Source organism: Muntiacus reevesi, chromosome 2, assembly GCF_963930625.1.
Source record: "Muntiacus reevesi chromosome 2, mMunRee1.1, whole genome shotgun sequence".
NCBI lineage: Eukaryota > Metazoa > Chordata > Mammalia > Artiodactyla > Cervidae > Muntiacus > Muntiacus reevesi.
The window spans coordinates 246888711-246913864 of NC_089250.1; the positions used below are offsets into that span (position 1 = coordinate 246888711).

Consider the following 25154-nt stretch of genomic DNA (forward strand, 5'->3'; position numbering starts at 1 on the left):
GCCCATTTCAGTAAGTGAGAAACATTATGGTTTAATTGCTCTGAAATTCCTCTACGAATCCTCAAGGTTTCTAAAAAAGTTAAGCGAAAATTTCTTAGCCCAATTCTGACAATCAAAAATTTACCTAAGAGGCAAGAAACTATGCTGGACAACTCACAACCCTTGCACTTTACCCACAGCCTGGAATTCCACATACCTCAGAATATGGCTTTAAAATGTTCCTTAATAGAATTTCTGATATTTTCAAGTGAGAGATTTTCAGCTACATGGCAGACACCCCATATATGACTAGTGGACAACTCCATGTATCTCCAGCGGGATGATTTATCACAAATAAAGTCACCAAAAATTGTAAGCAGTCTGGATTCGTGTTTATTGAAGCCAGTAATTAGAGACATCTTCTTTCCAGCACTAGAAAGCAAGTTCCACATGACTGCATACTGCATCCAGACAGAGTCACCCCCGGACTAAGGCTGGCTGGGGAATATAGCTGCAGTCCTAACCTTTAAGTTAAAAATACCAATAAACTTAGTATAGAGACAACAGTGAACTTTCACTTACAGCATCAACATTGTTAAGGTCATGATGTACAGAGCAGTCACTTTCAATTAACTAATAAAACACATCTTCAGTTTAAATACTGGTTTAAAAATGCCAATCAAAAAAAAAAAAAAAGTGCAAATGAAATTAAATAATTCTAGCAGCATACCCGTTGCATTTTTAGGAAAGACCAATTCATGGCCTTTATCATGGCCATATCTTTAAGGTTGGGCTTGTTTCTTTGATTTTTCCATTTTGAAGACGAACTGCAGCAGATGTAGCCACTACAATGTATATAAATAGTCATAAAATTATCTTTAACAGTCTACCGTACATGTGTATTCTGCAAATAAAATGAATTTTACTTTAAAAAGTAAAGGCTGTTTATTGTTTGGCCTTTGGTTCCAATGCTTGAAGACCCCCAAAATAACAAAAAATATGCCCCCTCCTCCCACCCCCCCTAAAAAGAACCCTGCAGCTCCCCAAAGTTGGTAGACTTTGGCAACCACTGAGCACATGACACTATACATCAGCTTCTTCTGATCCTAGGAGTAGCCACTTGTCCCAGGAAACTAAAAGTAATTGCCAAGAAATCCTCCTTCACAAGACAGGTCTCTTGGCATTTCTTCGGTTTTAGTACACTTTATACTGACACAAAAAGTGCTTATCAGTTTAAGTGATAAAAGTAAAGTCTTGCATTAAAATTTTAAATCACACTGTATCCCTCCTGGATATGTGGCCTTTCAAAGAATTTTGTTTTATTTCTGAGGTCACTTATTTTGTGCCCCCAGCCCGCCCCTGCCAGATGCTAGAGAGGGATAAAGTGACCCCATCATTCGTGTGGCCGCAAGCTGTTTGGCATCTATGGGTCATTATACCACAACTATCATTCCAAGTCAGTTTACTGTCATCACCTGGACAATCTGGTAACTGGAAGCCACAATACATTAAAAAAAAAAAAAAAAAAAAAAACAATTAAAAAAGGGGGGTAAAAGTGTATTTTCAACAATAAAACTGGCACGAGAAACATATTTTTATGTTTGTCAGAAAGGTAAGTAAATACTCAGCTTTCTCCTTAACAGTGTTCAGACCTTTACAAAAAAGCAATTCAAGACAGTCTTAGAGTCTTGTTATATAACACAGGATATTAAGTTATACCCAGTACAGTTAGTGGTCAGTCAAATCTGGTATGTAAAAGTAATGATATTAGGGAAGTTATGCTCAGAAACAGTACAACAAACATTCATATAAAAAAAGTAAACTCCACAGAAGTGAACTGTGGTTTTCCCTTGGTTTGACAACAAAGGTTTTATACATTAAATTAATGGTAGTGTTTGCATTTCAACGTTCTGTGTCATGTATAAAATTAAAAGTGCTGTTTTAAATCCACAGAAGTCACTTCCAGGATGATGTGACACGACAATGTGCATGAATTTGCCCTAAATGGAAACACCTGAAACACTTATTTCCATAAGAAAAAAAAATGCTAGTTTATGAAAGACATAAAACAAGAGAAATGCATCATTTCCATCCTCAGTACAAAACATTCATACTAATTTGTTTATCTGATAGCACTGATCAGATCAGGGAGCTAGGACAAAATCCTTTTGCATCAGTGGAACTCCATGAAAGTTTCCAATGACCTTAAGGCAGGGACAGTGTGAGCCAATTAATCAGAGTGCAATTACATTAAAACCTCTCTCATACTTTCTGTAGCACACTGCATTATGGTAAAATGAGAGGTTGGTCACCCATTCTCTACTAATAGGCCAGGCTGTGATAGTAAAAAAAATAAAATAAAAAAAATGACAAAGCAGAAGCTATTCAGAACACACAATTCAAGGTAAACTAATGTTGTAACTGCTGACTTTAAACACGCCCCACAGTGACTGACTGCCCCACGATGCACATGTGTGGAGCCCAACACCTCCCACGAGGACATGGCCTGAGCCACACACATGAGCCCTGGGCAGCTGCATCTTCCCCACCCCCACATCAGCTCTACCTGACTCAGGCGTCCCCACACCAACACATCTTCCGTAAGGTAAAGATGCATTCAGAACAAGTCCAATTCCTATTCTGCTTAGTGTTTAGTTTGGAAATGCTTCTGATTTTTAAGTTTTAAAAATGATTTGACTTCTACTGAACACACGGTATTTACTAACATTGCTCATCTCCTCCTCCGCCTCCTGCAACGTTCAGCTTCCCCAACACTTTTCTCATTCTTTCTTCCAGTCTTTCTCTTCCCTGGACTTTCTGCTACTTAATCTGCTTCCCATGAAGAAGTGAATCTGTTAACATGCAATTGGTTGGACTAGCCACCATCTGATCAATGACTTCTCGGTCTCATTGGCTCCACCCTAAAAGAAAGTGGGCCCTCTTTCTCTCCATCTATCTTCCCTTCCACAAGAGGCCCTGCTGTACTTGCTGCCCACAAGAGAACCACACGCCTGAGAGTCCAAGGGTTATCCATCACAAACGGGTCTGACACACAACCTTCCTAAAGGTGCATTTCACACTCGGACAGCCACTGAAGTTTTTTTTTTTAAGTTCATCTCCCCTGCCCCCAAAAACTGATAGCATGTGCCATATCAGAAAAATCCTGGTCTTAGAGAAGATCAATATACATAGTTATTTGGTCATTTTACATATGCACTTTTTAAGGAGGATCAGGCTTCATTTTCTGTTGAAGAGTTTGTTACCATGGAGTCTGGCTTTCGAGTCATTCTATCCAGTTCTTCCTGAACATTTGTCAACACAGTCTTTTGTCCTTTAAAAAAAAAAAAAAAGCAGCAATGATGAGAGACCAGAAAAAGAAATTTTTTTTAAAGGAACATTTAAAATAATACAAATTTCTATAATCATTTCTGGTGATAATTCCAGTAAGAATGAGAAAAGTCTTTTTTCATTGTACTGATTATAAGGAGACAGACCCTAATTCAGCCCTTCTTTATTCCAAATGCCACAGGTCTGGGCTCCCGGACTACATTACTGCCCCCTGCCTGGGGATGCCTTTGTGCCAAAAACAAAGGCCTTTCTGAAAACCCTCTGAGCCCTATGCACTCTCATGACCATCTTCCGAGAGGTGGTATTTGAGTTTCTGGCATGCAGCAAACTACTCTCTGTGCCTCAGACAGATGTTTATGTTTTGTTTCTAATACAGTGGACTCATATGGAATCCTGGAATCACCATATTTCAATAAGAATATTAGACTAAGGCTGACAATTTCAACCTTGCACAAAGTTGGCGCACACATTATTGAATACTAACTGGGGCCTAGAAATGACCTCTATTTCCTCCCAGGGAATACCAGCTTATAGCCTGGGTCACCAGACCAGACTCCTGAGTCTCCAAGGACACAAGAGCCCCTGAAGGCCCAGGCTGACTTGAGGATACAGTAATTTCCTGAGGGCTTTGATCAGAAAATACCAATGAAGGAAAACACTGTATTAATTAATATTTCTTATAGCTAATGGAAAATTAAAACCCTTCTGAAATGGCCTCAAGCTTCCTAAGAAAACACGTAATCTTTGAGGAAGCTAGTTCTTTTGTTTCAGAGACCTCCAAGTCATAGACTTGCCCCACCTGCCCATCTGGAAGAACAGATGAGTGGGCGGTCACAGAGCTGTCTATGTGTGACGAGACAGGGAGCGTCACGGAGGAGAATGCCTGCAAACTTCACAGGCAGCTGATGCCGTGACTGGGGGGGCAGCAGAGTGAACAAAACCCTTATAAAGCAACATAGAAAATTAAAAAGTAAATAGAATGTCAACAGTACACTCTAGACCACACTTCCAACGGACAGAGCCATATGTTTAGGATCTACCTCAATTCACCCAGTACTCAGTTCCTGAGAACCAAATATACATAAAACCCACATTAAAAAAACAAACAAAAAAACCCACCTCAAATGTGCCAAGAAACAAGCATGTTAATATGGTAATTCTGTTGTAAAGTATACTGCTCAGTATAAACCAAACACCTGTTCAGAACATCGAGGGTCTGCAGGTCAGTGGAAACAGACACTCCTGTCTACCACCTCATCTTCCAGCACCCCTCTATCACAAGGGTCATAAATCTTTGGGGCCCTTCAGTACCTGACTTCTTGGATGTGCTCTGCACCCCACCAGCACCAGGACTTCCAGGAGAGCCTGTTTTTTTACTCAATAGACTATTGAAGAAGCTGGCCAACACCCCTTCACTTGCTGCATTATCTAAGGAAACATTAAAGAAAAAAGCATCATACAAACTGGATGACTCAATTAAACACCAAACTATTTTTCAGCTTAGAATTATCCACTTGTGGTTATGATCTTTGATATGGAGCACATTCCTTCACTATTATGCCTTATATACAGCTACTGCTAAGGCTGATTAGATGTTAGCATAATTAAATGAAACTTGTTTATATTTCTCACCGGGGAACCTGTACTCCAAATCATCTCCTTGTCCATGAGGCAGAAGTTTTATAAGCCCATGACATTCCAAAGGTGCTGTGAAAAACTCTCATTCAGAATACAGGCACCAAACATGCAAGAACTAAATACAATTTGAGCATTTTACTAAAGTCAGTATCTTGGGATGTTTACTAAGTCACTGGGATGAGGGCCAAACTAGTAAGCGATTGAGCTTGACAAAAGTGACAATTCATAATTGGTAAAAATATATACCTATTAAGAAACAAAACCAAGGATTCAAAATATACATTTTAAAATGACTTCTTATGCTGTATTCTTCTCTGAATACAGAGAGGCCTAACCAAGGCCTTTACAAAGCCAGGCGTGAGGGGCCACCAATTCCAGCGACGGAACAGGTCTTGGTCTCTATCAACCCATGAGCTCTCTCTCTCTAAGACAGGAAGTGGAAAATAGCCCTTGTGGGGAAGAAAATAGCTCAGCTGCCTTAAGATTCCACCTACCAAACCCACCAACTCAGCCCCTAAAGCAGGAAAGGGCCAAGGACCCTCCAAGGAGACAGGACACATACTTTTGATGTTCGGGTCCGGCTTCTTTACGGACGTGCCTGGGGAGGCGCTGGGCACACTGGCTGGCCCTCCCCGGCCCTGCGTTCTCGGAGAGCCGGAGGGTCCTCTTGCAGGGGATTCCTAAGTCCAAAACCAGGTCGAGTCGCACACAGGCATCAAAATAACAGAAAATATATATTCTAAAAACAAGGACATGCCTCTGCGGGGTATTTTTCACAGTCTAGGGAGACAGGTGGCAGGAATGGGGAGCTCGTGCTCAGCTCAGTTTCTTTTTAGATCCCAGTTTCTCCTGAGAGAAATATCAAGATAACAAAGCCTGTTCACTCTAATGCCTAGAGCTCTGTATTCCTTCATCAGACATTTTCTGATTTTCTACCATGTTTCTGGCCCTGGGCTTTTAGGGGGACAACATTCCCTCTGAAAATATAAAAGCCCACACAAATATAAGTTCTCAAAATAATGGTACAAAGCTTGGACACCCATGACCCTGGCCCTTGACCGTCAGCTTAATTTAAGGTACTTACGGAGGCTCTAGTGGGCGTGGCTGGCTGCTTGGCAAGGAGTGACTGCAAGAGAGGGACACGCTGCCATTAACACGCCTGCAGTGCGCGGGTCTGGAGAAACCCCTGAGTATTCCACTAGAGGGCACCCTTAACAACACGCAAGTCATAGGGTCTACACTATAAATGCAAACAGTTTAATCGAGCAATTTGATAAATGGTGGGGAAAAAAAATACTTCCAGGAACCAGTTTTAAAGCTACAGAAGTAAACAGAGCACAGAAGGGAGGAAAAGCTGGCAGAGGAACTATCGACTCCCTCTGCTGACCTGCCTGCACCATGGGGTCTAACAACAGTCTCAGTGAAACAGAGAGGTGGGACTGGGTCTGCAATCTGAACCGATCAGCTTGGCTTTACTCCCCTCACCTACAAAGTGTGTGTATTGGCTCACCTCCTTCACACACAGGGCTGTGTGGGGGCTATGTGACAAACTGGAGGTAAGGTCAGGGCATTTGGTAAACTGTTAACATGGAAAACGCTATGTCAGAAAATGTACATTTACAGACAGAACAGGTACTTAAGGGACTTCCCCGGTGGTCCAGTGGTTAAGACTCTGAGCTCCCAATGCAGAGTGCACAGGTTCAAATCCTGGTGAGAGAGCTAAGATCCCACATGCCACTCAGCACGGCCAAAAAAACCCCCCAAAAGAAGGCACTTAATAAGGCAGTAAGACTACTGCTGTAAGATAATCTGCAAGGCAGGTACCTTGTACTGATCTGACAAACGAGAGGGCATGACGAGAACTGGTAACAACCCCTTTGTTGCTGCAGGCTCTTTGTGGTATCCTCTAGCCTTGCCCCAGGGAGCTGGCCTTCCACTCACGAGAAAGCCTCTGCTCCAGTCTCACTGGTCTTCTTACCTGTTGCTTCATTAGAAACACCTGCTCATCCTCCGCTGCCAACTCTTTGTCGTGGACCAGCTGTGAAGTGAAGCGACACGCTCATTTGCAGTCACAGGCCAAGAACACCCCAACTACTTGTCAAAATTCACAATGAAAGGAGAATCTTGGGTTCATGTCTCAACATGGGTTTTGGGAGTCTCTGCAGAGGTAGGTTTTTCTAGCCTAGCAAAGACCCTGTTTCAAGGCCAGCCTTGGCATGTGGGCAAATGATATTTTAAATCTGGCAGGTTCTAAACAATACCTCCCAGCTCAGGGTCTGCAGGTGATCTCAGGAGCAAAGGGCATCTACGAACAGTAACCCAGAGGCAGTGGAGGCACTCTGTCCCTCATGCCGTACCACCTAGAGTCAATTACATAACACCAGATTTCATCTAAAGCCTTTTTAAAGGCCCTTGAATTATTATCTATTTTTTTACTCCCTAAGTGGTTCAATGTGTAAGACTTGTATCTTTATACATTAAAAAAAACACAAAACCACCTACAACTCTTAAAATGATTGATTCGGGTACCTTTCTCACAGGAGGTTTCACAATAAAGTCTTCATATGCATCTTCTGGCTTAACAGTTGTGAAATTTTCATGTAAAATAGCTATTTTCTTTTCATTGTCCCAGCCTGCAGGTCTAAAGGCAAAGAGACAGAGACTGACTTGCTTCTCCTTAGACTGAATTAGAGAACACGCCACACACTCCGGGTTAGAGAGGACCCCCAGCTGATACCCTTTACCCCCAAGTTCTGATACACAGTTGCTGGGCCGGCTGGTAGCCTCTGGCAGAGAAGCCAATATTCACTGCAGGTCCAGTTCCATACTGAGGTCACATGGCCAAGGCCTAAGGAACCAGCAAAAGATCTGACTGTACATGCTGACTGATCCACAGCAAGTGTTCAGAGCTTTCCCACAACTCTGCCCAGAAGAACTAGGACACCGCGGGGCCCTGTTCTGACAGAGGGGAGAATACAGAGCAACAGACAGCTCAGGGTGAGACTGTTTCTCTTGGACTCTGGCACGGAGACCCCCGTGAGTCATCTGAAACCTCTTTCTGACAATGGTTTTTTTATGGCTGGACTAATTTTACGATGTGTGAATATGTACCCTGGAGCAAAGGGGAGTGGTAGGATCTGCACTTCCCTGGGCCTCAAAACAGAGGAACAGAGGAGTTTTTGAGGGTCCTAAATGGGTGCTGCCCAGCTCAACATCGCAGGGCAAGATGGCACCCAGGTTCCGTTAAGTTAAGCTGCAGCCTAAGGCAAGGAGCAACTGTAGAACGCCCTACACGACAAACTTTCCTCTAGGCTTCTCATTCTCCATCCAACTCCAGCTCAACAGCTCTATAGAGGTGCTTAGTCAGGGCGCTCCCCAAAATGGCTTTGCTGACTTCACCAGTTCCTCAATGGGCAACGACCAACAGTACCCCAGGTGCCAGAGACACTGCATGACCTATGTCACCCTCAGAAGCTCTGAGCTTCTTCTCCACTCCAGATTGCTGAACACGACCAGTCTCCCTGTGTCTCCTCCTCCTGAGATCTTAAGTGACTTGGGTATTGACTGACTCCAAAAGCATACCACTCATTGCGCGCTTGTGGCTTTGGTGCCAGCCTGACTGCCCTGGACAACGGTTCTCTGATATCAGTCCACGTCTCTAAGTTTGCTGTCTGGGAATCTCCTGAGTGAAGCTCTCCCTAAATAGGCAGTCAGCCTGTTCGGTGCCCTGAGCACTCTGGGCTTCCACACCTTCAGTCGTCTCCCCCACTGTCCCTCCTGCCCTTCCATTCCTTCTGGCTTGCACACACCACTCACCCTCCCAGCGTCTCTCCTCTGCTCTCCCTGTGGCACCACCTCTCCTACCCCACCAGTGACCTCTCCCCCCTCCGCTGTGTCTCTTACAGGCCACATACAGGGACCACATCTCATTCATTTCTGCGTCCTCAGCAAAAAAACGTGGTCACCTAGGAGGTACTCAGTGTTTGCTGGATGAGCTGCCATTCTTTTTTAAGTCAAGAGGACATCTAAGCCTAAAAACGCATGAGTCCTCTCAGAGACCACACCTCCAACATTTAGTTATGCATCCACCATACTTCTCATTCTCCAGTGAGAAAATGACACAGGTCCCAAGTCTCTGCCCGGACAGTCGGCCCCAGTGGCTCCCAAGTGTGAAAAGCCAGAAACACAACAGGCATTCAGTATAGCCAAAGCCCAAGCTGATGAGGTGCCAGGGAGGGCGCAGGCAGTCATCCTGCCAATAGATGCCAGTAAACCAGACACTGCAACAGAAAATGTCCAGGATCCCCAAAGTGCCAATTCCCTATGCTGGCACTCCTTTGCTCAGCCAGAATTTTACCAGAGTTGACAGTAAGTGGCAAAAATGTTTTGTCAACTTGCTTTCAATGAAGAGAGGCAGCACACCTGACCTCACTCCATCCACTTCCTTCAGACAGGAGGCAACGACAAGTAATCTGGAAAGGAGCAGAGAGGTAAAGTTGGGTGTATCTATGCCCCAGGAGGTCCAACTCCAAGAACTTTGCCAAGCAAGCTGGCTGTATGAGAGAGAAACAGAGGCACCTCACTTGGAAGGATAAAATGTAAAGAGCAAATGTATCATAAAGAGAAGCGTTCAAAAGCACCACTCTGCCCTCTTCAGATGTCTCTGTCAGAAACTTCTTCTGTCCCTTTTTCACTATAATAAAACTCTGCTACACACACACACACACACACACACATACACACACGCGCGCGTGCACGCGCATCACCTATAAAGAACTCACATAAAAACTGCTTCTTTTTCCACAACTAAGGCAGGCGTGGTAAAGTGGAAACCGTATGTTTTATGAACAATGTACTTATACAACAAGTCGAGGTTCTTCTCTTCCTTCACTGATGTGTATATCAAAGCCGCTCCATCTGATCAATCTGCTTAAGGAAAACAAATTCACTGCAGGAGGAGGCAAAAACAAACACAAGAACAATCCTCAAAGTATTAATCACAGGTTGCTCAGTTTTTGATCAATATACGATTAACAGAAAGTGCTAAAATTTTAACAAAAAAGGGAATAGTAGCAGAGGAAGGAAGTCGAAAGCATAGAGCATGTCGATGATAGTGGGCCACGTAGGTCTTTTTTTTTAAAACATGTAAACTGCCATCTTCTGACCCACTAGGCTGTGTCCCAAGCAGTCAAGTCACTGGTTCTAAGGCTAGCTTGGGAAAACCCTGAACACCGCCCAGGCACACAGGCTCTTTCCCAGACAGATGCCCACATGTGATCAAGTGTGCCATTAAGCACAAGAGAGATGGGTTCCACCATGTCACTGCCCTCACCGCTGAGCCGGACAAGTTGAAGAGCCCAAAGGAAGCAGTGGAACCCATCCTTACCCTCCCCAGCCCAGGAAGTGGGGTTACTGGATTTTCACAGAAATAAGACTCAAAAGACTGTTGACAAAGCATCTAGGAAACCCTGAAGCATCTAAAACATTGTCATTTGGGTACTTAACCTTTTCTAAAAACAAAAAAAAAAGTGAAGTTTAGAAAGATTTCCAAGATACAATAAAGATAATTTGTAATAAAATTATCACGTATCAGCTTTCTTCTTAGTTTGAAAGCCTATCACATGTACACCATTAAAAATAGAAAGCAATCAAAAATAGGCAGAAATTAAGTCTCAAATACCAACACTGTTAAATTTTAAAAAGTAAAAACATGTATACAGTTTCATCCCAGCATGAGACTATTCTGGGTTCAGGAAGTATTTCATCTCTTTGAAGATGCCCCATCTGGAGCAAGACTGGATCAACACACAGAGGGAAGCCTGTGCCCCTGGGCCCCAGCTCAGCGCCCCAAGGATACACTGAAGGCAGAACCTCCGTAGGTGTGACTGGATGAAGTCAAAGTGCTCGTCCCTGTAATCATGCTCCTTCTCCAGGACACTCACTGCATCACACTGCAGGGAAGATAGAAAGAGAAGGCAGTCACCTTTCTGCCTCTCTGCCTGCTAAGGTGAGGACCACTGGCTGCTTCAGAAATAAAATTATCACAGCTTCAAAGAAGGAAGCCACAGCCCAGAGTCCAAGCATTAATGAACTAAATAGACAAGAATGAAGAGCAACTGGAGATTTCCCCCTTCATCCTGGGCCTTAGCTTCCACATCTGTAAAGTGGGATAAAACAGCCCTGATCATCTCACAGTTGTTCCAAGACTCAAACAAGGTCACATCAGGGAACAGGCAGGTGACCACGCACCGCACACTCCGAGGGCTCCATTCTCAGAGTATGGTGTGAACAGCTCATGCTGCACTTGGGCAACCTACCGGCTCCGAATAAGATCACAGAACGTCTGAAACCCAGAGTGTTTTTACAGCTATTTCCTTTTCATTTCTAAGAGACACAACTTTATGTCTCTATGACTACCCTTAATTTCTATTCCTACCTCATTATCTTACAAACCCTGAATCCCCATTCTTCTTTTTCGAGGGTTGCTATGTTCCTTTCTGAAAACAAGCCCGATAGACTTTAGAGGCTAAAGGACAAAAGAATTCTGCCCTTCTGTGTTCCTTTTGCACCACTAGTTTGATCTAATCGAACTGGTTTACACAGCCTTAAGAAAACTACTTTCATTTCTGAATCTGAGTCCCTCTATAAAGTTGACAGTGCTCCATGAGGAGATTAACTCAAGCTATAAGTAAATGTCACATTTCTAGCAACAAGGTAAAATGATGATATTTTCTATACTAATATATTCAGTGTACCTTAATGAATCCTGAATTAGCCCAACATCCCCTTGGGAAGACACCTAATTAGAGCTTCTCAAAGTTTCTTACAGATGGTGACGTGTTCACTGACCAAACCCAGCCAAGCTTATGACTCCCACCTTTGTGCACACCACCAGCACTGGGATCCCGAGGTTATGAGTCAGCATGTTGTCACCGAGAGGCAGGGCAACATTTTCTTCATCAGGACCTGAGGTCAGAGGTCCTCTTCTTTGTGGGGAACCTTGACAACCTTCCTCAGGCTCGACATAGTCTTGAAAATCTTTCACAACTACAGGTGAAGAAGGAAAAGAAAATCACACACGCACTCACACAATAAAAAACGCACAAGCCAGCTTTAGAAGACTGAAAGAGGGAGTAATAAGCACAAAACCTTAACAGTTGTGACAAACTTCCTAACTGCATCCGACTTCACTGCAGTATTAGGGATTTAGGGGTACTGATGCAAAAATCTCAATTCTGACATATTCAGTCTGAGCAGCAAAGATATTGCCCTGGTCATCTTCACTGTATCCAGCTCTTAACAATTAAACAGGTTTTAAAAAATCTAAGGCTTCAATAGTTCCTACTATGAAAACAAAAAACAAACACTTTTTTTTTTTTTGTCCACACAGGGAGGCTTGCAGGATCTTAGTTCCCCAATCAGGGATTGACCCCAGGTCACGGCAGTGAAAGTGCTGAGTCCCAGCCATGGGACCACCAGGGAATTCCCAACGATTTTCTTATATGTTTTACACTTTTAAAATATTAGGATAGTTGAACTATGTTAATTCAACAGAGGCAACCACTAGAAATAGGTTATAACTTATAAAACTCCCCAGTTTTCTCATCAGAAATAGTTAAAACCACTTGATCTACAGAAAAACATGCTGTTTTCACGCAGAGGAGGTGTGTCCCTGGTAAAGAGTGAGGCTGCACCTGCCCAGCACCACCTGCATCTCTTCGTCATCCTCACTCTTGCGGACGTTCACTTTTAAGAGATCCTGAGGTGTGTGTGCCATGGGCCTGTCCCTACCTAACACTAGGAGGGGTCAGTTGTACCACATTCACCCCCTGGCACACACAGCCACTACTCCGGCCAAGGATGCAACCCCACAGGAGCGCCTTCAAGCTGAGAGCGGTCTATGGCCTTGCTTCAGGCAAAGCCCACAGACCTGCACCTTTTTCTTGGTGCTTCAAAGTCACATGCCAAGCCAGAGAATAAGGACATGGTGATTAAAGCTACTTCGAGCCGGAGGAACAGACGGGCAATTTACAGAGTTTAGGGTATCATTATCCAAGCTTCTGGAATTATCTGGGGACACACTGTCTTTCACACAAATTGAAAACCAGATTAACCCCAAAAGTGTAGATGTAATATTTCATCTCTACAACTTCTCTTTAATTAAGCTCATTCATATAATTCCATTGCCAATATAAACAACTGACTGAAGAGATCTTCACTACATTGCACTTTGGAGAAAAACAGAGAAGGGTTTTTTGATAACTGCTGAAGGATCTTGAAGCAATCATAGGTTCCCACTTATTTTTTTTAAATCTGCTTTATTTTAGCTTTATGGAGCCAAGACTGACACACAACAAACTGCACATGTTTAAAATGTAAATTTGAAAAAAAAATTAAAAATATAAAAAATAAAATGTAAATTTGATTTGGGGGGCGGGGGGAGCCTGACTGGTGTTTTGCGGGAACTCAGTTTCCTGACCAGGAATTGAATCCAGGCCACAGCAGTAAGAGCCTGGGATCCTAACTACCAGGCCACCAAGGAACTCCCTAAATTTGGTATTTCTGACATTATGAATACACCCCTGAGTCAGTACCACAATCAAGATGGTGCATGTATCTAACACCTTTTGGTAATCTGTTCTCTCCACCTCTCCTCAACACCACCCCTAAATCCATGCAGTCACTGATCCACCTTCTTTCAATACAGATTAGTTTGCATTTTCTAGAATTATATATAAATGTAACTGAGAATATGTTCTCTTTTTAGTCTTCCCACATTTTCTCTTTAAAAGCATTTTAACAGATCTCCAGGTCAAGGAAAAATACAATGGCTTAACTTGGTAGTATCTGTAACTCCCCAAGGTCACATGCAGCACTCAAACAGGCCGCAAGACAGTGAGCACGGCAGAGCCTGGAACAGGTTACAGGTGAGCTAGGTGACTGCAGGAGGGCAGGCAGGGGCGGGCAGCTCCAGCAGTCTGCTCCATGAACCTCCACTCCCAGCATGCTGTATCAACTCTGTTGTATTCTATACATGCCATGACATGAATGTGGGTGGGAAACCCTGGGCTGGGCTCCTTATTCTCTGAAGGACTGGCTTAACTACTGCTATCCAAAAACAGTAGGAAACGCACACATGTTTTTAATAATCCAGCATTTAAAAAAATAAGTTGGAAGACAGAGCAGATATTCCTAACAGAGGTGACGAAAAGGAATGATAAAAATAAAGTGAGGACTGTGTAATCTGAATAATAAAATGTACATTTCACTTAAGGCACACAAATTTGTTGTTGTTTAGTCACTAGGTGGTGGCTGACTCCTTGCGACACCATAGACTGTAGCCCGCCAGGCTCCTCTGTCCATGGGATTCTCCAGGCAAGAATACTGCAGTGGGTTGCCATTTCCTCCTTCAGCGGATCTTCCTGACCCAGGGATCGAACCTGTGTCTCCTGCATTGACATGCAGATTCTCTACCACTGAACCCAGGGAAGCCCAAGTGCACACATACTATAGGATTAACAGTTTCTCTCCAGCAGGTGGGATGGCCAGGATTTCACAGCAGGAGCCATCCGCCCACCTGGGGCGTCAGATGGGAATTGGTACAGGAAGGAGCAGCGCTCTACCCTACTGCTGCCACCTCCTTCTGTTCTTTTCCCTCCTATCTCACTGATCACCTGTTGGTTCCATAGTTCTGAGAAGAATCAAGAGACAGTACCTAACTGTTTTCCTCTACCTGATAAGCAAGGGAAGCCCCAGACACAAAGCTGGAAAGAGAAGACCAACCTACACACAAGCACCACCTTCTGGCAGCTTCAGGGACTGCTCTATCCTCCCTCATCAATCCTGCTGCCAAACAGCTGCAACGGATTCAGGACCCCTGGGGACCCTAATCCAGAAACAGCGACTGGCCAGGGAGCAGCCTTCCAAACTCAGCCGACTGGAGACTGAAAGCAGGATGGGCGACAGCCTTTTGCTTATTCAATGCAATACCTAGAGCGCAATTAATCTGGAAAGTGGGAGTCCTTCAAGCGAAAAGATGGCCAACCGCTTTATTAAAATGTAACCTAAAACCAGCACTAACAAAGGCACTCCTTCAACGGGTAACACAAAGGCGTGTGAATACCATTCCAAACATCTCAGATGAAGGGCAGTGAGAACAAGAGAGGCCCTCAGGTTAACCAGAGTCATGAGGCATGAATGCGGTGCCAGCAATCTCTAGCTGCCCTCTAGTGTCCTCCTCTCCTTCCTTACAACCAAACAGAACTGTGATACTTGGAACACACGGCCACACCGACTACATTTCCTAGGGAAATGTCTTCTTAGGAAGACCATGGGCACACGCCCTTCAGTCCTTTGCTTTTCCTCCATCCGGCTGCCTGCAACACAGATGTGAAGGCTGGAGCTCTAGGTGCCAAGAAGTGAACCACACCCTAGAGATGACCAAGTAGTAAGCAAAAAGGAGCCTGGGTCCTTGACTTGTCTTCCTTGAGCCGCTTTCCAGGCCTGAACTTACCAACCACTTCTGGATTTCACTTGCAGGAGTGAGTAATAAAACCCAGTCTTGTTTAGGCCCCTGTTATTTTGGGGCTTGTGTCACATGCAGCTCAATCTAATCCTAAAAGACACAGACATCAATGACTAAGACCACAAAATGAATTCTGTGTGTCATGGGAACACAAGCTCCCAAGGATTGGGCACCCTGTCTGCTGTATGTATCCCAACACCTAGAACAGACCTGGTCCCAGGCAGACACTTTCCCTCTCTGGGAAGTAAAAATATCCTTGGCCCAATCTCTTCCTTTTTTATCTGTTTTAACAAGCTTTTACAAGGTTTATAACTCTTTAAGAAAACAGGTTCAGAGACTGAAATTCCTTGTGCCATTAACCTGGGTACGATGGTAAATGTGCAGCGAAAAGGAAAATGGCTCTTCAGCCTCAGAAGTCTTCTCAGAAGTTGTCTTCAAGGTCTCTATTTCAGGGGCAAGATCGGCTTTATCTAGAAAGATCAGTGTTTGAGGACAGATGAGCTGAGCTGCATAACAATCACCGCAGCACACAGGCGGGTGTCCCAGGAAACATATGCACATGGCAAACTAAACAATCACCCGTTAAACTCGTTTTAGCTAATCTGAGACAGGGCCAAGCTGAAGTTATGACGGGAAGACACTCAGCAAGAAATCTGATTTGAAAAGCACATCGAGAGTCCCGATGTGTCTCTGCCAGTAAGTATGAAGGTCCCGTGTGCCATGCCCCAGCAGCCCTCGTTAACTCACTAAAGGGAATGATGTCATCCTGTGGAAATAAGCCAGGCGGAGCCAAGACTGCCCTGGCCAAGAGAGCGCTGCTGCCGCTGCCACAGCTCCAGCCCCTGCCCCTCCCATTCCCCTGGCAAGTGGACAGAAGCTGATGTAACTGCACAGAAGCAAAGAAAACGAAAAACAAGCTTCTGAATCACAAAAAGGAAAAACAAAAACGAACTTCCTTTAAAGTTTGTTTTCAAAAGGCCTTGGTTATCTTGAGTCTTAAAATATCCTTTCATTTTAATGACAAAAAAAAAAAAAAAAAGAACTTCCTATTTCTTACTAAAATCGTATTTGCTGGATGGCAAAATGAACTAAGGTAAGAGCCGAAAGATTTATCTTTTGTGAGGCTTCCTTTAAACCTGCAAACGAAAGGGTCCATAGAACCTCAATGACATCCAGGGCAATGAACTCGCTACAGAAATCACAATAAATCTCCAAACCCACAGATGTGAACTCAGCAGACAAGGGGTAAACAGAAGAGGAAAAAGATTTATAGAACTGATCACATTTTAGGGGATGAGACAAGAACACTTATTATAAAAGAAAACCAATGACAATAAGTAACACTGATTCATGTATTTTCTTCAACTGTGACAGCTGAGACAAAGACTGCCTTGAAGACTTTTTTTTGGCCATGCCACACAGCTTGCGGGATCTTACTTCCCCAACCAGGGATGGAACCTGTATCCCTGCAGGGGAAGCACTGAGTCCCAGCCACTGGACAGCCAGGAAATTCCCTGCTTTGAAGACTTTCTGACTACTGAATCGACAAAAGCAACTCTGAAATAAATGGTGCAAATAAACACTCTCAAAGGGGAGCTTTGCAGCCTCTTGATCCTGTGAAAAGGAAGGTGGTTGGAATCATCCAAAGTGACCAGGGAACTTTCCAATTAAGAAAACCCTACATTACTTACACTTCCGTTCCAGCTCCCTCATTTCTTCTGGTGGAATTTTCATTTTATCAATGTGCTCACGTAAAACACTAGCCCATTTCTGTAGTGATTCCATCACAGTCCAAGGCCTAGACATATCTGCAACAAAGATGACCAGGGTCTCCGGCAAGGATTCAGCAGAAACTGCAAATTTCAGCAGGCCTTTGTGGTATAGATCTCCATCCAGAATCCACACATTGCAGCGTGTGTGATCTAAGAAAAGAAGCGAAGTGAAGTTACTGACGATGACCATCAGCACAGCTGAAAAGGAGAGTCACAATAGGAATAAATTTGAAGATGAGAGCCACAGAATTTCACACAGAACACAAAAAAATCCTAACCAGAAAACACAACAACGCTTCATCAAGATGTCCTGTGAACTGTCCAAACTATAAAATTTCTTTAACAACCATAATATACTGTGCCCACATCTAAGAGAATTGCTGCAACGTCTGAAGACCAAAGAATAAAGGACATTTTAGCTTTCAGTAAGAATCAGGAAATATGAATAAAAGCTACAAAAGTTCCCTGGACAACTGTGCCATAGTCTAAATAATCCATTCTAAGATATCAGCAATCTGTGAGGCAGCAAGCTGTGTGGCCAAGAGCCTGTGGTTAAACAAGCTCTTCTTCTGTCAGTCACACTAAACAGTGAGCTCACATACCACAAAGGGTGCAAAGAAACAGGACCTTTGTAATTAAACGCTGAGATAAACTCATTACTTACATAACTCAGATATGGATTATGGGATGCCTGATGATATTAAGGAATTACACTTATTTTGGGTATAATATAATTACATTTTCAAAAGCCCTAATCTTTTAGAGATACATTTGGAAGTAGTCACAGATAAAAAGACATAATGTCTGTGAAGTTTGCTTGAAAATAATCCAATGTGGAGTAAAAAGAGGGTGTAAAGTATAGCTGACGTAACACACCAAGAACTGGTAACCTGAAGGCAGGGGATAGATATACTGGGGCTCATCAAACTAGTCTGTGCTTTAGGTAGCTTGGTTTTCCCCTGTAAAGTTAAAAACGCATTTGCACCAATGTGCAAGTGCTGACTTTTAATGAAGCATGATTCTAAAATTATACCTAAATAATCAAACCGTAGAATTCTCCAAATTAATAATATACATAAAGTTTTTAAAATATCTTTTTCAAGAAAAATTTTTTTTTAAATATAAGCACCTCAAGGGAGCCATCCTACTATCAAAATAGAATTTTATTAACTTCTTCCCCAATAAATTCCAACTTATACTTTAAAAAACCTGTCTTCAAATTCAGGAAAGGTCAAAAGGAGATTCTAGATGTCCTACTGACCTCCCAGAACCCTCCTCATTGGAAACCATTTTGACTGAGCAATGCGTGTGCTACCAGGAAGGACCCTGAGTCAGAGTGACTGGCCAGAGACAAACCGGAAACTAATCCTATCACCATAAAATCCGAGAATTCGAGCCACGAAATCTGAGAAATGGCAAAGCATTTCTCCTGGGTTCCCTTACCATCCTGTGCCCCACCTGGGGGCCCCTCCCCAATGAGGTCTCTTGCTTTAAAAAAAAAAACAACAAACCTATACCTTTTTCTGATATAATCAATTCATTTACAGGCTGTAAAAAATTTTATATTCATGACTTTCTTTCAACAGGACAAGAAAGGTATCTACATCCAACTATGCTTTCAAAACTCTTAACACATTTCAGATAGCAGTTTTGATTTGGATTCTACGAATGCCTTCAAAAATGCTGCACTATACCTGAAGTCTGCAGATTTTAATGCCTGCTCCTCACAAAACATAGCTCCTTTCTTCCCACTGCCCACTACATATAACTCACCCGTGTGCATGGAGATTACACACACTGCAAGTGGTATCAAATGGATACCCCAAACCCTGAAGGCAGAGGTCCTTTGATATGTCAAGTCCTACCACAAATGAAGGACAAACCAGATCCTACATTCTCTACCTAGGTGATTGCCTGCAAAATGTATATTTATAACCCAGTCATAACACACAATTAAAAAAAGGGAGGCTGAAAGATGTATAATTAACCATAGGTAAGGACAACTCTTTCATCAAAGAGGAACTTGCAAGTAGGAGGCCTAAAAAAATCCTGTAAATGCAGAGGTCAAGAAGTTTTTAAGGCAAGTTTAAGGAATCTGACATAAAAATTAACATGTACTTCAACTCAAAGGCAAGTGAACATGGTTACTTTGAGGCTGGGATGAGGTATGTTTATGCCCTTTGAAACAAGCATCTGTAGACATGTCAAGAGTATATACATGATGTTTCATATACTTTCAAAAAGTTACTAGATCACTTTGCTGTTCCCCTGAAACTAACATTAACAACATTGTTAATCAGCTATATCCCAATACAAAATAAAAAGTTTATAAAGTTTTTTGGGGGGGAAAAATGGGTACTAGACCTACCACTGTGTTTCAAGCACTCAGCCACACTTAACACATGCCACCTCTCATTCTGTCAACTTACAAACTAGTTTCATTGCCCAATATTACTAATGAGGAAACTGAGGAACAGAGTGCTTAAGTCAGTTACAACTAGTGACTATAGGAGTGGGATCTAAACCAGTTCTGCCTGGCTACAATGCCCAACTTATTTCCACAATAATCATCAAAGACAGGAATCAAAAGACTCAGACATGTAAGGCCCCCTAGTCTAGCTCAGTGACCCCTGAGTCCCAACCCTACTACCTACACAAACCCCAGTGGGCCTAGGCAGGCACTGGAAAGCCTCTGCTCTCCTTAGACAAGGAGAGTTCTCAGCACCTTCCACCTCTCTTTCACAATGAACACAGGGAATGTTCACTAAGGCAAAGGAAGCCAAGGAAGGAGGAGCAGGAAAAAAGTCCTCGGGGTTCTAAGATGACCATAAAGTTAAGATTAAAGGGTTTTTTCCCCTTTATTTATATGATTCTTGGAACTTGAAGAATTAAGGTAGAAGGAACCATCTGAGATCAGCTTCTTCATTTCAGCAATAAAGAAATGAGGGACTAGAGATGGTGGAATTTGTCCCCTTGTAAAATCACTGTTACATGGTGATTCCTACTGTTTAAATGGGTAAAGGCAATTTTAAAGAAAGTAATTTAATGAAGATATTTCATCCTTAGGCTACATAGATAACTTTCCTACAAATTAAAAGACCTAAGCACTAACAATTATTTATTCTAGAGTCATTCAAGATCTAACATAAAATCTGAAAGTTTAGAAAGGAGGCAATACTGACTAGTGGTAACCAAAAACCATTATTCCTACTGGACTCATAAGAAAAAACTTGTAAATGATATCTAATCCTTATAAGAGAGTTTACCATGCACTTTTAATCATCCCAAATACCCAGAAGGTAGAAAACAATTACTATCCACATTCTACAAATGTGAATTAAAAGAGAACATTATTGCCTCTGAGTCTCTATTCTCTCCACTTGGGAAAAACAAAAAATACTAAACAAATATCCCCCAGGAAATCAGCATTTCTACACTATCGCAAAAAAAAAAACACCTCCAAATTCTCTTGTGAATATCTGTTAAGCAGGTACATTTTGAATTACACTATTTTCAGATTTTCCACTAGAACCAGACAGAGTAACAATAGTGCCCAGATCAGCGAGCCAAGCATTTCTCTCAAACAAAAGTCTAAGGCACTTAAAAATTTCTTAGTTTCTTACATTTATGTGCATCTGAAACTTTACCCTCAGTATCTCCTTTTAAATGGGGCCAGCCAGCTAACAGGCCCATTCCCCATTTTGCTACCATACTCTATATAAAGAGAAGTAGGTAAAGTCCTACAAAAACACACACTTCATCTCTTCTCCTGTGACTAATTCTCTTAGAACTAAACAGAAAATTGAGAATGCCTAGCCATGTTGCAGGAGTAGTAACCAAGGACTCAGACACCTGCATGGGTATCAATGCTTCACTCACCATCTCGGTCCTCATCATGGACGCTGAGGTAGAGATACTCTAGGCCTCTTCCTTTTTTGCCGTGCTCAGCTCCTTGAAGTTTAGTCATGAGGGTTGTTTTACCAGAACCATCTTCACCTGCAAGTGATGAACGTAAGAAGACAAAGTGTACTGTTTATTCTAGGCAAGGATGGGGAGTCTGCAGTCACACAAGGAACTTTCATTCGGAGCTTGCTACAGAGATCTCATCTGCATTCATAAACAAAGCAGGACCTGCTGCAAGAGTAGTCAGGGTGGGGAGAGGTGGCAATTTCCAAGATCTCAAAAGACAATCTACTGCAGCCATCCTTACCTCCCAAGGAAAGGAAGAAGGCAGGTCCACAGACCCTATCTACAATTTATAAGACACGCAAATGGAGAAGTGAAAGTAAAAGGTGGGGCCAGTGTCTCACAAAATAAACTTCTACCCCAAGAAAAGCAAATCTTCAAAAGCAAATCAACCTTAATGAAAAAAACTCTAACCCTGCCTCATAACCATGAATGATGGGGATGCTTTTCACTTTCAGTTTTCATACATTTCCTTCATAAGCACCCTGAAGGCCAGGAAACCAATGAAAATAATCACAGACTTAAGCAAAACTCTTAAAGCTCAACCTTAGTAATTACCAAGCCTCTCCTCGTCCCCCTCCACCCAGCGAACAACTCCCCTCCCCCAGCATCAAAAGAAACCTTAAACATCGGAAGGAACCACCACCAAGAAACACTGCTGGCACTCCTGGGATTTAATACCCAGAATCATGGACCAAGAACACTGAAAGGCAATCCACAGATCCAAGTTCTCCTCTCCGCCCCCAACGCCACTCTCACTCAGGCCCTCCGCATCCCATCTGGACAGTGAGCACTCAGCCTGACTTCAGGCCACCTGCCGCTCTCTGCCAGAGTCCCCTTTCTAAACATAGATCTGGTGCCCCAGATCCCCCAATTTGTGAAGACCTCTAAGGGTCTTTCATTACCTGCTGCAGTGGTCATCAACTAAAGAGGGCCATCCATTCTCCTCAAAAACAGTGGGAAAACCACCCTCCAAGTGATTCGCATGAGAATCAGACCGAAGAGGTGAAATAAAAAGCCCCCAAGAATCTAGCGACTTCAGGAAAAAGCAACGACTCTTCAGCCTTCCACAGTGTACCTCCACCTTACCTCATCAGTCACCTTCCACAAGGAGGCTGTGCTAGCTTCCACTCTCCTCCATCCTCCTCACCTCTGTGTTCCTGAGAACACTAACCCTCTGCGGCCCTGCATGTTGACACTTATCTTTCAAAATACCTACCTCCAAACAGCAGCAAGCCATGGCTGATGCTCCAGAATCATCTGCCTATGCCCAGGACATCTATCCCCCTCTCACTAGACTGAGATTCTTGTGTAGTGTCTGCGGGATGTCTGCATAGTCCCAAGGCCCAACCTGGGCAGTACATGACTCACTCAACAAATAGGTATTGGCTGTATGAATGAACCCGGCCAAAGCCTGTCACTCGACAGAGATGTTGAGGGACCTAAGCCAGGTAACCCAGCAGTAAAGCCTTAAACAATGCAGGAAAAGTCCCTGGTGGGGACTCCAAAGCCTGCTGCCCTTTGCGGCGTCCCTCTCACCTTACACTGCTTTATCAAGATCGAGAAATGGCTCCTGTGGCATCTCCTCCTAGAACGACGACCCCCAGTTCACCTCGTTCCCCCCGCCTCCTCCGCTAACCTCCTCATCCAGTCCCTCCCCTCTTTATGCCCAGTTTGGTGAACTTCGAGGCTATGAGCAGAGGAAGTCAGGGACATTTAAAGCAAAGCTAATATTGCGGCCAAGCGACTAAGGAATGTGCCGAGAAGCACTTGCCAGCATCCCTGGGCTCTCGAAAAGGGGCAGCGTCCCGACCTCGGCCGTGGTGACTCGGCCACACTAGGACTGTCCAGCCAGGGTCTCCAGGCCCTCCCGAGCAGGCAGGCGGCAGAGGAGAGGAAGGCAGGGCCCAGGGAGAGGGCGCCCCGCCTCGCCCACCCCAGCTCCCCGGACAACGCCCCGCCGGCGGCGCTCACCGAAGACCAGAATGTTCTTGCCGGACGGTAGCTTGGATCTGGCGCGGGTGGACACCTCGCTCAGGATCGAGGACCTGTGAGGAAATGGCAGAGCGGTCGGCCCCGGGGCCAGCCTGAAACTGACCGGTCCGCGACTGCCCGTCAGTCCTTCCGACGGTCCGCCCCGCCCGGTCGCACCCTCCCCGGACCGGCTGCCCTAGCCCGGTCGCCTCGCAGTCTCACCATAGACTCTGGCCCTCCTCCTCTTCACTGGTCAGGTCGCCGGCGGCCGCCACCGCGGGCCCGTTGGGGCCCAGCAGCAGCTTCTTCTCCACCCCCACCGGCGCCATCTTGCCAACTGCAGCCACAAAGAGGGCCCTCCCCCGGGCCCGCCGAGGACCCGCGAGGACCCCGCCGGGCCGCCCGCGCCCGCCGCACCCCGCGCCGCCCGCCCGCACGGTCCGCGCCGCTCGCCGCGCTCCGCCGGGCTTGCGAAGTCCGCGGGCTCCTACAGGGTCGTGAGGCCACCGCGGTGGTGGCAGGTGAGCGGTGGTCAGGCAGCTGCCTGGGCAGCCCTGCTCAGGGAGGCGGCGGTGCGAGCGGGAGCCGCCCGGGCGGAGGTCGCGCTGGCGGCCTCTGCCGGCCGAAGAGGGCAACAGCACCCCCGGTTCCCGGTCTTCCGTCCAGTGGCCGCTCGGGCTGCGCTGTCCGAGGACCGAGGCACCGGACGGAGGCGCTGAAGCGAAAACCTCAGGCTTTGGAATGAGAACAATACAGGATAGCGCCGTTTGTCGAGCGCTTATCGTGTGCCAGAGTCCCACGTTATCTCACTAAATCTCGTCAAACTCTTTAACGGTGAGGAACCTGAAGCTCAGAAATCTTAAGAAACCTGACCGAGGACTCAATGCTTTCCAGCTATCTTTTGATAGCATCCTGGTACTTCCAGTCTTACTCACCAGTTTTAACCTATTATATATACCATGAACTCTGCCTAATCCTAGTCTAGCCACGAGTTTAAAGATCGGCCTTATGCGAGACTTCCCAAATACAAATATCCTGCTTTTCACGTCGTTCTTCCTTGGCCCTATTAAGACCACGAGGCAGTGATTTTTACCGCAATGAATAATACACTTTTGATGTTAATAACAGGGCTTTTTTTTTTTTTTTCTGGGAGCCACCGTTTGACACCAAAAATACTAGGCTTTAATTTCCTCTCCTCAGGAAAAGAAAGAAAAAGGAATAGATGTGAAAGGAGAAGGGGCAGGGGAGGAAAGGGGAGCAAGAGGGTAATGGAAAGAAAAGGAAAGAAAAAATACATTTCACCTGTCCAGTTTCACTTTAGGTGTGACTGCTACCTGAGGGCTCTGTGGACGCAGAGGCATTTTACAAGGCATTTCTAAATATCACAAGGAAGTAGGATATAGCAGAAAAGCAATCAAGTATGTGGGTTTCAGATGAGTAGGACTCTGATCCTGGCTCTGCCAACATTTTGGCAGCATGAATTAAAGGATCTAACAAATCAGCATATATGCCAACCTGAATGTAAGGTTCAAACAAGACAATGGGAGTGAAAACTTATTGAGAATTATACCTCTGGAAGTCTAGGAAAAGCAGAGAAAGTGTTGTAAATCATAAGTAGTATCAGAATTTTCACAGGACAAAAGATGGAGTTGAAAACTACAGGCCAGTGAAATTCATCACCCCTAGGTGAAATGTGGCCAGTTGGAAAAGGAAAAGATAGCACCAGATTTTTTTTGTTTTTTTTTGCAGGAATACCAAGTAGGAGGATGCTGCAGACATAGCAAATTCAGATTTCAACAGTACATTTGCCAATGCACATCGTAAACGAGAAAGTGAAATGTAGGCTGGATGATGGTATCCAGGCTTGTAAAGACCAGGCCCAGCACCCCCCCTCCCCTCCACCCCTGAGAAGGCTGCTAGGAGCCTGCTCCAATCTCCTGCCTTGGCCCAGT

The 25154-nt window shown here is 44.4% G+C and overlaps 1 protein-coding gene across 1 annotated transcript; it reads right to left on the reverse strand.

Moving 5' to 3' along the window:
* Positions 1 to 349: 349 nt before the first annotated feature.
* On the reverse strand, positions 350 to 23580 carry DYNC1LI2 (dynein cytoplasmic 1 light intermediate chain 2). Its single transcript, XM_065925468.1, has 13 exons — positions 23425 to 23580; positions 23203 to 23276; positions 21142 to 21258; positions 17182 to 17412; positions 11843 to 12012; positions 10823 to 10916; positions 9747 to 9882; positions 7495 to 7606; positions 6944 to 7003; positions 6050 to 6091; positions 5528 to 5645; positions 4639 to 4755; positions 350 to 3310 (listed from the first exon to the last, which is right to left on the reverse strand). Exons 1-13 carry the CDS (start codon positions 23529 to 23531, stop codon positions 3210 to 3212), a joined length of 1479 nt encoding a protein of 492 aa, XP_065781540.1. The 5' UTR covers positions 23532 to 23580; the 3' UTR covers positions 350 to 3209.
* Between the last annotated feature and the right edge of the window lie 1574 nt (positions 23581 to 25154).